The sequence below is a fragment of the Serinus canaria genome, chromosome 5 (assembly GCF_022539315.1).
Source record: "Serinus canaria isolate serCan28SL12 chromosome 5, serCan2020, whole genome shotgun sequence".
Lineage (NCBI taxonomy): Eukaryota > Metazoa > Chordata > Aves > Passeriformes > Fringillidae > Serinus > Serinus canaria.
In genome coordinates this window covers 26,178,011-26,191,327 of record NC_066319.1, presented here as the reverse complement: position 1 = coordinate 26,191,327, position 13,317 = coordinate 26,178,011, and the positions used below count along the sequence as shown (strand labels likewise).

General features: G+C 38.0%; 1 protein-coding gene across 4 annotated transcripts in view; it reads left to right on the top strand.

The window, feature by feature from the left end:
- ZNF106 (zinc finger protein 106) overlaps positions 1–12,806 on the top strand; it is a 40,970-nt gene extending 28,164 nt beyond the window's left edge. For all 4 annotated transcript variants that reach the window (XM_018907622.3, XM_050974994.1, XM_050974993.1 and 1 more), the window contains 11 exons: positions 22–77; positions 566–711; positions 1,012–1,146; positions 2,018–2,134; positions 2,578–2,769; positions 3,364–3,426; positions 4,909–5,028; positions 5,496–5,567; positions 6,730–6,801; positions 7,452–7,598; positions 8,612–12,806. In XM_018907622.3, the coding sequence (XP_018763167.3) occupies positions 22–77; positions 566–711; positions 1,012–1,146; positions 2,018–2,134; positions 2,578–2,769; positions 3,364–3,426; positions 4,909–5,028; positions 5,496–5,567; positions 6,730–6,801; positions 7,452–7,598; positions 8,612–8,668 (1,177 nt within the window). In that variant the 3' untranslated portion in view covers positions 8,669–12,806. The remainder of the gene's footprint in view (positions 1–21; positions 78–565; positions 712–1,011; positions 1,147–2,017; positions 2,135–2,577; positions 2,770–3,363; positions 3,427–4,908; positions 5,029–5,495; positions 5,568–6,729; positions 6,802–7,451; positions 7,599–8,611) is intronic.
- The last annotated feature ends 511 nt before the right edge of the window (positions 12,807–13,317 follow it).

Here is a 13,317-nt window from a genome sequence, read left to right as displayed (position 1 = left end):
CTGTTTATTTTTGTCTTACAGTGTGGCTGAGACACAGACTTCCGTATCATTCCTAAGAGGATCAAAGAACTCCTCAGGTATATCTTTTAAGCTTTCCTTCCAATGCTTTGTATGTAGTATCTTGCAGGACTTTGAGTTAAGTCTTGATCAGCCTGCTTCCATAAGAGAATTTTGCCCTGAAGATAAAAGCTTGCACTCAAAACTAAAGTGGGAAGTGACACATACTCACATCATTTTGCATTGAATGCTTTGTGTCTTGCCTCCTACTCATCCTCCTTCCCTTCCACGTGAACACTACTGTTCCACAGTCTCTGTAGATCTCTAGGACAAACAGTAACACAATCTCTTTTTAATTTTAAAGATAGTTCTGAACTTAGTCATAGGAAGGTCTTTTTAGCACTTTATATTGCCCTCTGTCACATTCACAGTCCTGCAGGCATCCACAGTGAAATTTGACTTAAAGGTGCTGAACCCATGAAATAGTTCTGCAATTGGCAGTACACACCACAGCAGTGTTTTCTTGACTGTGTTCCCATAGTCAAAAGTACATGTCTCTGTCCTACAGAAGTGTCTTCAGAGCCAGGTGAGGATGAAGAACCTACTGAGGGAGCCTTTGAGGGACACGTGGCTGCAGTGAATGCGATTCAGATTTTTGGGAATTTGTTGTATACCTGCTCAGCAGACAAAACAGTTTGTGCCTACAATCTCGTTGTAAGTAAGGTTGTGGGAGTGGTGTGACAATAATTGCAATCACAAGGTTGTCTTTTGCAATGCCTACTACTTTGTAGTAAAGGAAGCAGCTGCTTTTTCAAGCCCCTGATTTATTTTATACTATTCTTTTCTTCAAACCTTTCTCCACTACTCCAACCCCTTCTCCCTGTGAGAGAGACAAGGGGAGATTGCCACATGTATCCTGATTTTTTTGAACAGTCCTACCCTGTTCTGTTAGGTGCATGTTCCAAGAGGTATTATGGGTCTTTATGCTGACAGACTTTATACTTTCCTTTTTAGAGCAGGAAGTGTGTGGCCATCTTTGAAGGACATACTTCAAAAGTGAACTGCCTACTGGTCACTCAGACAAATGGGAAGAATGCTGCCCTCTACACTGGCTCAAGTGACCACACTATCAACTGTTACAATATCAAGGTATTCAAACTCTGTGTTCATTTATTTACATATGCTGCATTTTATACAAGTGTGTCTTTACAAATAAAAATTTAAAAAGCCTTTTAAACCCATATGATCTGGACACGAACACCAGTTCACATCTCTTTAGAGTAGAGAAGGGAAAAAATAAACTCACAAATAAAACAGCAAACCATTAACTGATTTACTAGTCTAGTCTTTTGACTAGTTTGTTAGTTTGGCATAATCCCAGATTTTGGGAACACCAAAGTGCAGGATAGCTGTTTGGCCATGAATCTTACTTTTCTTCCTGTATTTTTAACTTCATTGCTTATGGAAGGCGCTGCTCTCTGGTGTGTCTTTAGGGCACCCATAGAAAGAACTGATATCTGTTATGCTGAGGGTATGTGAAAGAGCAGACTGAGGCTTCCTGAAGCTGGATATTTGAGGTGAAATGAAAAAATACTTGTCCAACCTGTTACTTTAAGGACTAGAAAGCAAGTATCTGCTTCAGGAAGCAAACTGACAGAGATTTTAAACCCTTTAAGTTCCCTGCAGAGAACTTAATAGGGAATCGTCAACCATGTAACAGATTGTTTTCATGTGTGTGTGTGTATATATATATACTCAGTAGTCTAAATTTCTATACACATTAAAGGTTGTGACTAGAACAAAATGTTTAGGGTTATAACTGGTTGCTGAACTACAGTCAAGCCTTACAGATGGTCCTGATTAAGGTGAGGCTCAAACTGCCATGAGACACCAGACTCTCAGATGTTTTTCTCCAGTTCTGTTGGTTTAAAAAATAAAAATCATCATTCATTTCAGGATTTTTTTTTCTTGAATTGTTTTCAGTTAATGAAAATCTTTAAGTACTTCTTTCCATTGCTAGACCAAAGAGTGCATGGAACAGTTTAAATTGGAAGATCGAGTGCTCTGTTTACACAGTAGATGGCGGATCCTTTATGCAGGTCTTGCAAATGGCACTGTGGTTACTTTCAGCATAAAGGTAAGTTTGTTTAAATATTGGCACCTGAATGCCTGTTGTGATGCTGTTTCTTTCCTCTGTGTTTCTTTCCATTCTTTATCTACAGTAGTAAATGTATTTGTAATGAACACATTTAGGTATAAATGGTCACTGTTGGCCCCTTTTGGTTGTTTATTTTGGCCATGCATGAAGCTGTCCTATCTGCCTGTCTCTTTATTTACCTTTCTTTTCGGTGCTGTATTGTTGCACTTTTCCTTAAGGTTCCTTCTGGTCTATATAACATAAGGAGCTTTTTCTTTGATTTGGAAACTTAATTTTTAAGATGCAATTCTTACCACTGCTATTTTGTGTGTTACCAAACTGAAATCAGATGCCATAACAAGCGCAACACAAAAAGGACTCAATGATCTAGTCAGTGTCATAACAAAATTTTAATTCTTTCCCTTTCTTTCTTCCCCCACCAGAATAATAAACAGGTTGATACCTTTGAATGCCATGGCCCTAGAGCAGTGAGCTGTTTAGCCACAGCTCAGGAAGGAGCACGCAAGTTGTTGGTAGTGGGCTCCTATGACTGCACCATCAGCGTGCGAGACGCGCGGAACGGGCTGCTTCTCAGAACCCTGGAAGGTCACAGCAAGACTATTCTCTGCATGAAGGCAAGTGTCTCTGAAAATACATTTTGGACAAAGAATGCTTAAAATAATGAGCATTCTGAGATTGTGATAGGAAATGGAGGATTTCTCTATTTTAAATTGTAAAAACTGAGCAATTTGGTAGGGAAATCATCTCTGTTTGCCTGCCATATCTCATGTCCCCAGCTGCCGCATCCATGTTTGTGTTTTGAACACTTCATGAATTGTGATTCTGTCACCTCCTTGGGCAGCCTGTTCCAATGCCTGATCATCCTTTCAGTGAAGAAATTTTTCCTAATACCCATTCTGAACTTCCCCTGGTGCAAGTTGAGGCTGTTTCCTCTTGTCTTGTCAGTTGTTAGGGGTTAGGAGCATTTTTCTTACATGAGCAGCATATAAGTATGCAGCATGTCCAAAATTTCCAAGAAACATTGGGCTTTACTGTGCATGTGCTTGCTTTTTTCTTCATACTCTTGATTGATTTTAAGGCTCTGAAATTTAGGGCATATTACAGTATAACTTTAAACTGAACAGTGTCCTAATATTTTGCTTGCTCATTTCCATAGCTGTTACAAAATATAAAACTTTCTTTTTTTTTTTTTTTTTTTTTTCGGTAAGGTTGTGAATGATCTGGTGTTCAGTGGCTCCAGCGATCAGTCTGTCCATGCCCACAACATTCATGTAAGTCTCATATAGAATGATGGAATGACTTTTGCTACTAAGGCACTGAATTCCTGTGCTGTATTTCCAGCATATTTGACTGACTGGTGGGGCTGATTGCTTCCAGCAAAGGAAGTCTCTTGATTTTGTGACTATGACTAAGCACTATAGGTATCTCTGGAGGCATGAAGAGGCTACATAAACCTGCTGATTCTTGTCACATGATATGCAATGCCTTTTTATCTGGCCGTCTTGCTTTTGCAAGCATGCTGATAATATGGAAAGAGTTCAAAGAAAAGCCATGTGAGATAGTCTGGTGGGGAAAAAGTTTCTTTATAAGTGGAAGAACTTGAGGAACACGGTGTTCCAAGCTAGTCTATTCAAAAGCATCATGAATGCTTTGTCTCTCCCTCTTTTACACCATCTTCCCTTAGTCCTAGCAGAAGCATTCATGTCGCTGTGCAGTAAGTTAAATTAAGAAACTTATCAGAGGGAAATTTTGGTTGACATAAAAAGAGTATATTTCTGTGTGTTTAGCTGAACTTGCTAACTGATCCTTGTGGTTGCATAAATACTGCTACTACTGCTAATACTAATAGGGATGGGTGAGAATATGTAACTAATGATGGAAACAGAATCAATTAGGTTGGAAAAGACCTCTGAGATCATAGAGAACCAAACACCGCCATATCAGCCATAGCATTGTCAGCATCCAATCTTTCCCTAAATGCTTCCAGGGAGTGATTCCAACACCTTCCAGGGCAGCCCTTTCGAAAATTTAATCAACATTTTTGTGAAGAATTTCTTTCTAGTGTCCAACCTCCCTGGAGCAGCTTGAGGCCATTTCCTCTTGTCCTGTTGCTGGTTGCATGGGAGAAGGAGCTGACCCCTCTCTGGCCACATTCTCCTTTCAGGGAGTTGTAGAGAGTGATAAGGTCCCCCTGAGCCTCCTCCTCTCCAGGTTAAACAACCCCAGCTCCTTCAGCTGCTTCCTCATTATACTTCTGCTCCAGGACCCTTCACCAGCCTCTTTCCCTTCTTTGGACTTACTCCAGCACATCAATGTCCTTCCTGAACTGAGGGGTCCAAAACTGCACCCCATGCTCAAGACATGACCTTGCCAGTGCTGAGTACAGGGGAAGAATCGCTTCCCTGGTCCTGCTGGCCACGCTATTCTTGGTACTGGCCAGGATACCGTTGGCTTTTTGGCCACCTGGGCACACCGGTAGCTCATGTTGAGAAGCAGAAGAAGAGAAGAAAGAGAACTTTACACAGACCCCTGCATTTTTGTTGTACTGGAATGGCTCTGAGTTAGGATGGGCAAACAAAAGGATTACTAGTATTTGATCATAATCTATAAGTGCCTTCACAGGGAATAGAATTCTAATAAAGGGTGTTTCCATTTTTGAGTAGTGAGCATTGAAGCTAGTAAAACAATTTTGTACTTTTATTTAAGAACAATCAAACCAAACACCTCTTTACCTTTGCTTTTTCTTGATGCAGACTGGAGAGCTGGTACGGATCTATAAGGGCCATAACCATGCAGTAACGGTTGTGAACATTCTTGGGAAAGTCATGGTGACAGCATGTCTGGATAAATTTGTTCGTGTTTATGAACTACAGGTAAGAAAATAGGTGGTTACTAATGACATTTATCTAATATGTGTTAATTAATGATTTTGATGTCAAATAGATGTCATCTTTGTACTTTCTGGTCTCTAGCCCATCTCTGTTTTTCCTGTCACTCAGTATATACAGTTGTCTCACCATTCAAATTACAGGGGTTTTAAAGAACATAACCTAAAACGGTTTTTAGAACTTGGGTTATTCCCAGACAATGACAACTCAGAAAATGGGAAAATGTTAGCTTTGTCTGCTGAAAGAACAAGTGCTTAGTTGGACAAAAAGACTCCCAGAAGCAATGTAGGCAAAAGTGAGCTTTCAAGGTGACTATAAAGTTTGGAATCTACCATAGCAGTTTAGTTGCTACTAAGGAAACTGCTCTTGGAAGTATTATCATTTACATGTCTGTGAAAAATGGCTCTTGAAAAATGTCATGCTATTAAATGTCTGTTCTTGTTTCTTTCAAGTCACACGACCGCTTGCAAGTCTATGGAGGCCACACAGATATGATCATGTGTATGACCATCCATAAGAGCATGGTAACTCCCTTCTTTTCACTGTTCTTAAAGATAAGGTTGTAATTGCCACAGATGCATACAAGACAGTTTAATTTCTTCAGATAAAGAGATCAGCCTGCTGGTTGGCTGCATTTCCAAGTTGTTCTCAATCAAAAAAATCAAGTGGCTATAACAGCTTTATGCTTATGTAATTGTCTGAGGAAAAATCACTGTTCAGCTTACTGCAGTCTTAAAACAATAGTTCTTTTTGCTGTTATGATTACAGTGAAGACACTAGAAATAGTAAAATATTTCTGCTTTTTCAAGTGTCAATCCTCTGACTTTTACTCAAAGGAATCTCTCAGATGCTGGAGAAAAACTTGACCCATAGCCAAACCTCTAGCAACCTTTGACAGAACATAAACAAAGGTGTGCAGTTGATTCAGATGTACAGGTTTCTTCATGCATCTGCCCTGCAAGATAAATTTCAGAAGCACTTCTGGATAAATATTTCCTAAAATAGTCTTTAAAAGCACTTATTTGTCTACATGTCTAGAAATCTGTTTGCAAAGTTTCTTTGAGACAGTAAAATGAAAGATATAGTAGTGATCTGTAGGAACAGAAAAGTTAAATCCAAAGGAAGAGATTTCCTACTAATTGGAATACATTCTGCCTGAGCATCACATCTCATGTGAGTCCAGCCTGAGGCTTGAACTGTGCCCCAGCAGTGGTCTGCTGTGGGCATTCTCAAATCAAAGAAGGGTTCAGATGAGAAGTTTAGTGATGAGTGAAAGGATTTGCATCAGTCTTTCTGAAATTCTGATGTTCTTTCACATACTTCCTCTCCATCCTTTTTTGATATACATAGAACTGGTTAGGTGTGGAAAAACTTTTAATTTGACATTTGCACCTACATATTTTTATAACTTTAGTGGATAACACTGTAATTTAAACTTTTCTGAACTGTTGTACACACGACACTATCAACAATAGAGGTTATGAAAGCATTTCTTATTCATGTGTGTAGGGTTTTGTGAACTGTGAGTGCAAATATTAAAAGAATTTGGTTATACCTATTTTTTAAATATAGAAGCCTTGCATGCTGATATTTCATTGTTTTTACCTACACTGAAGTCTCCTTCAAAATTTTACTTTTTTTTTCTTTTATTCCAAGCTTGTTTAGCCATAAATGTTTCTTTTACAGATTTACACCGGATGCTATGATGGCAGTGTCAGAGCTGTGAGGCTTAATCTGATGCAAAATTATCGATGCTGGGTAATTAGCAAATTGTTTTAGCATTCATTTTTGAATTTTCTGGGGTGGTCTCTAGTCACTTAGTCTTGCGTAGCTTGACCTTAGATTATTCATAATTTTTTAAAAAATATGTATGTACTTTTAAGGTATATATCACTTAGGTATTTCATTTTTTTATTGTCTTTGCTGTGTGTATGTGTGTGTGTGTGTGTATATATATATATATATATATGTGTATATACGTGCTTTGGGGCTATTTGTTAGTGTGAATTACTATCCTTTCTGGCTGTTTTTAGACTTGTAGCTGTTTAATACCAAAAACTTTGGCTGAGTGACATAGAAAAGTTTATTTACTGTGCTAAATTAGTTTAATTAAAATTCCAAATGACTTTGTCACAGGTAAGCTTAAATCTCTTAAGCTTATTTCCTCTCTTCCTCCTGCCATTCCTGGTGATGGTTTGGGCTTGGCTCAAGGCAGTAAAAATTTCTGTAAAGCTGTAATTAAAAGAATAGAGACCATGGAAAATGGAAATGTATCAAGATAAAAAACTTACAGGAGTTGGCAGGCATGCTTATAGTCTTGAAAGAATATTGTAAAATTGTGGGAAGAAAAGCATTAGCAAAAATTGTATTTCCCTGGCTTATTCCGGTATGTTGTTTTTTTCTACCAGTGGCATGGATGTTCACTGATCTTTGGAGTTGTGGACCATCTGAAACAACACCTGCTAACTGACCACACAAATCCAAATTTTCAGACCCTGAAATGTCGTTGGAAGAACTGTGATGCTTTCTTTACTTCCAGGAAAGGTTCCAAGCAGGTATGTGGTTGAAATAACATGATGGTATTTGGTAATATAAAGTACTTTATATCACCATAATGGTGGGACTTGATTCTATTTCTCTTAAAAAGGGTAAATTTTTCTAGGCTTGTCAGGCTTAACTGCGTGTGGTTACAGTCATCCAAGGCTAACGGGGTTCAGTTCAGCCTGTGGCAAATGAACAGTGCAGCTATAGTTATTTAACATATGGTCAATTTCAAAACAGTTTGATCCTAAACTCTTACATGGAAATGGTAGAATTCTTAAAATATTAAAGAAATTCTCAAGATATTAGGAAGTTTTTGAAGGAAAAATGTCTTTGTAAGATGAACAAACATCTGCCTTGAAAACAGGTTTTTATCCTTTTAATTTTTATCCATTGCTATCTCTTTCATTGTTGTTTATTTTTCACATGAGATTGTTAGCAAAACTGATCTTTAAATAAGTAGTGCATAAACTTCTGGATAAATGCTACCCCAGAAAGGGGAAAAAATAAAGAAGGCATAAGAATTGGATGAAGGAATGTGGAAAGGATTGGGGGTTGGGTGTAAGGAAGGCCATTACCTGTAGACTGATGGGTAAAATCTACATTTTAGTCCTTGGCAATATAAACTGCCTTCCTTTGAATGCTTTCCAACATGTGGGAAGGATGGAGGTTTCTTCAAGAATTAATGAACAGTAGAATCCTTTTTTTCTCTTTAAGTGCTGGCTTTGGATATGATGTGTTTAATTAATTTGCTCTTCTAATCAAAAAGGAAACTGGTTTTTATTTGCCTTTGATTCTATGGTATGTGAAACACTTTATATGTGTGATTTAATAGCTTGACAATGATAATACATATCTTTTTAGAAGCTTTAAGCTAAGCAAATGTATGTTATCTAGAATGTCACTTTCACTGACACTCCTAGAATATTTTGCAGGGTTTTGTGCTTTTGTTTTTTTTTTTTTTTTTTTTTTTGGTGATGATTATAATGATTTTTTTTTTTAATTTACTTCTTTGGTTCTTTTCTAGGATGCTGTAGGACACATTGAAAGACATGCTGAGGATGACAGCAGGATTGACTCATGAAGCTTTTCACCTCCCACATTGGGAAGTAATTTTGTATGTCAGAATTATTCCAAATAACATCAGTTTCTTACTCTCTTACTCCAGTCTTTCCTCTTTCTTTTCCCACTTGGAATGCAAAAACTGAGTGGGGCTGAAATGCATTGCTATGGAGACTGCAGGTTGTGTTGCACTCTGCAGAAATAAGGCTGGTAATTAAGACTTAGCCCAAGTTCTTACAAGTTTTTAATTCGTTGGTGGACAAGAATATTCCTTCCTCTTGTTTGCCTTGTTTCTTTGTTGTACATCTTTTTTCAGGTGGTTTTATTTGTTTTTTTAAGAAGCATAGTCTTTGGGAAGCCCAAAGGGGTGTTGGAAACTTAGATTACAATAGGTGCTGCTGTTTGCAAACTCAGCTGGAATCCTGTTATGTGTCTAAGACATGTCTGGTTTTGTTGTACCCAGTTTTATAGCTGATTTTAATAAAATTCTGCAAACCAGAATATCAGAAATTCTTACAATGTAACCTGAATATCCAGTGTACGTTTTTACTTTCTTCATAAAAAGAAAAATTATTTTACAGGGACTGGAATAAACTAATTTTTTAATGTTAATTGTAACTTATTTTTTATTCCTTGTGTAAAAATTGCTAAAACTGGCATAATATATACAGTGATAGATATACCATACCTCTTGAGGTATTTTGCTTATTTTGAGGAAAGTGATTATTTCTTGAGAGAGATGCCAGTAGCAGCAAAACAGCCAGAACAGTGGCTCTAGTCACAGGCTTTACAATCTTAGTCTTTTTCAGTATAGGTCTTAATGTATGGGAAAGAAGTAAGTGGTATTTGTTTTTCTTTTAATTAGAGCAGCGTAACCACCACTGTTGTCTTGATAAAACACCATAATTGGATTGCTGATTTTATGTAATCTTAGTGATTGAGCTTTGCAGTCCCATACTCTCTAGGCATAGCAAACCAACAGAAATGCAAAGGCACTGTATGTCTGAGTGTGTCCACTTTGGTAGTGTTTTGTTTCTATTGTGAACTGGCTTAATTGGCTTGGGCTATATGAAGTTCACAAAAACTCAACTGGAAAGAATGGAGCAGGATTTTAAAGTCTAAGTTTCTCAAGCAGAAGCTGAGGATATGAAATGCATATCACATGTAAAAGTCTTATTTCTCCTAATGCACAGAAAGTACCACAGAGAGGCCAGTGCAGAAGGGAAGACTGTTTCAGCTTGTCAGGGTTCCCCTGCAAGTGTCCCCTTCGCCTTGCGAAGTTCAGTGAAATGCCCTTCTGGCACTAGCCATCCTCTCTCCCTTTATGACACTAATTTAGCAAAGAACCCTCTTAACACTGAGACTAATCTAGCAAGGAGCTTTGTGTTCACTTTTGCCTAGCTTGCTGCTCAGGAAAAATAAGCTGAGATTTTCCTAAGCTGTAAGTAAAAGTGGAGACAGTGAACTGAGCTGCTTATACACTAATCCAGTGCTTTTCAAAAAAACTGAGTGGACTTCTAGTGGGTATCTTTTTCACAACCACTTTCAGACTTGTCAACCACAGACCAAATAAGTTTTATAGCCTCATTCTTTGACTGTAAAGAAGCCTTTTTAGGCCAGAAAAGTGAATCATTCACAAAATCCCATGGACGTTCCACTGCCATCAAATCAACGGCCTTCTCTGGAGCACACTGGTTTTGTATTATCTTAGCAGACAAGCAGAATTGCTCTGACACTGATGAATATTTTTGGTGAGACAGGAGTAAAATATGAACGAGATGCAGTAGCATCTTCCTTCAAAGCCATGGGAATCTCTGAGATTCCAGTGCTTTTGTGGTGATTGATTTTGTTTGTTTACTTTTTATTAAGCTGTTTGTGAATAGCAAAAAGCCCCAATGTGTGGCTCAGATCTCAGGCTGTTCTGAGGGTGGTGTTATTTTGATTTTTGGGGGATGTGTGTTTGTGGTTTTGGTGTTGGACTTTTTTAATCTTTCTTTCTGTGGGCTGTGGATGAAGCAATTCAGTAGAGAATCAAGTTTGAGGAAGTCTTTAAGCGATGTAGATTTTTTATGAGGGACAGTGTAATGCTCTGAAGTCTGAGAGCATTTGTTTGGGTTTTTTCATTGCCTAAAAGCAGAAGACTGCATAATACTTAAACCATTTCCAAAATTGTTGATATTCAGGGAGTTTTTTGAACCACAATGAGGGAGCATGTAAGTGTGGCATAAACAGGGTGGGTGTCCTAAGCTGTCCTTCATGGACTGTGCTGCAAGTGAAGGTGTGGAGCTGTGTGTGAAGGACAAGCCTGTGGGACAATAGTGGCATTCTGACAAATGTGTGTGAGAGTAGATTTTGTTACTTCTCCCTTGTGATTCTTTCAGCTGTTTTCAGGAACATATAAAGATCTTTTTCACTAGATGTTGCAACACACAGAGTTAGTACACTTTATTTGCATTCCCATTTGCTTGTTGGGTTTATCTTTTCTAGTTGGTGGAAGCAGCCTTTTTATTTTGTGTGTGTGTGGTCCATGATATTTCCTTAACTGTCTTGAAAATGATCCTCCTGAAAAGTCTGGGCTTTTGAAGTCCAGCTTTAGCTGTGGTGTCTTTTGCTACTTTGTTGGTCATTTCAGATACATTGTAAGAATTCTGAAATGGGAAGGAGGTGGGAAAGTAGTAGAGCTGCATGAGTGAAAAATTTTGCTTTATAAATCAGAAACAGTTTTTTAAAATTCTCAGGGGTTCAGAGGAAAATGCTGTATTGTTTTGTCATGAGGATATCTTAAAAGGAATTGCTATAAAGTTGTGCAGCTGTGGAAATCCCCCAGCTTCTCTGGAGTTCTGTGGAGAGGTTTCCTGTTTGTTCAGCTGGAATTTGGTGCAGGTTTCACAACTGGCCATTTACTTCTTCTGGAGGCAATTGCAGAAGAGAGATGCCAAACTCATGTTTGTTTGTTGATATTCATTAATGAATTGGTATTCATTAAAGATCCTATCTGGTCTTGCAACTTAGGGTTTTGACCCCTGATATACTTGTAGTTGAAGAATGTAGTAACCTTGGGAAGGTGGGCTGTTTGTGACATTTAACACAGTAATATTTGCATGAAAAGCAGTACTGCACATCTGAAGCCACTTTCAAGACTTATTTATTTTTGATTTTGGTTTGGTTTTTTATGCAAGTAAAAAGTTGTGAGTGGAAGAGTGAGTAGAGTGAGGATTTATTTTGTGGCTAGCTGTGGATTTTTTTATTAGTCAAGTGTTTAAAAACAAGTTCTGGACTTGCTGTATGGCTAATTACATATGGCAGCCCTTTAGGGGCCTTTTGGGATTGGTCTAGATTCGTTTCTTCTTTCTTCTTCAAATTTCAGAGAAAAATAACAGCTATCTGGCAGTGCAAAACACTCTGGCCTAATGCTGCTGCTACTTCTGTATGTGGAAGGGGATGGAGGGAAAACTTCTGTATCTCTTGGTACAAAGATGCATTAAATATCCAGGCTTCTGCTTATGTTGTGTCAGTTACATGTGAATTACAGACTTTAAACGTATTACCAGCACATGAGTTGGCTTCTGTGAAATAGCAGGAGCTTGGCTGTGTGGAGTGTTTGAAGTAGTGCAGTTCTTAATGCATATTTTCAAACAGTACAATCAAACAGTACAATCAGTTGGATCAAGGTAAATGATAACTGCAAACTTGCAATAAATGGCAGGGGAAATGGTTTTTTGTTGGAAAAATACTTTCCCTTAAGCTGAATTAAAACACAGGTACAGGTGAATCTTGGTTTTCAGGTTTGTATGGTACTGTAATTCAAGCAGTCCAAGTTGTCCAGAGTTGCAGAATATGTGAGGAAGGATAAGGAAATGGTTTCAGCTACTGTTTGTAAAATAATTAATCCTCAAGGAGCAAACTGTGTAGGCATATATTCTGTTAAATGTGCCTGCCAGCTTCTCAGATTTCATTTTGCTGTAATGTTAAACATTTTGAAAGAATGGAAGTGGAATAAAACAACTTGATTGAATATTTAGTAATTTAAGCTGTGTAGAACATGTGCACAGATTGATCATTGTTTTCTCTCTCACTTTGGTACAAAGCTGTGAGTGTAATAATGAAACTTTACATGGCAAAAGAAGAAATTTAAAAAAATAAAGTTCTTTATATTGTTATGGTTTGTCTGTTTCTCCTTTGTTTTAAATAGAATGATTTTCATAGGATTTGGTAGAACTTGAATTTGTTCTGGATTTTTTCCTTTTCTGTGAGTGCTGGATGAAGTCAGACAGGCCACTTTGAAGCTCCAGCACTGGCAGGAATATTACAGGTGTGCAGGAAACCTCAGACCTAGTCATTTGGCAAAGAAATGAAACTGTCCACCCAACTGATGCCTCCAAGCGAATGTGCTGCCTGTCTTGCTTCATGGCCTGTTGCGTGGGAAGTTCTCTAGAGCTTGTTGGTAGTTCACTCCCCAGAACTGTAAGGACCAGTTTTGAGTTGCCAATTGCAAATCCTAATTTTGATCTTTTGACTGATTAGGTTTTGTTTTGTCTCGGAACATACCAACTAAGAGCATCTCTGCCATCCTTGTATGGAAAATAATAGCTTTGTGGAGGTAAGGCATGGCTGGAAGCCAGGGCTTCAAGCATTCCAGTCATCCTAAAATTTATTTGGGTTAAAAAAACA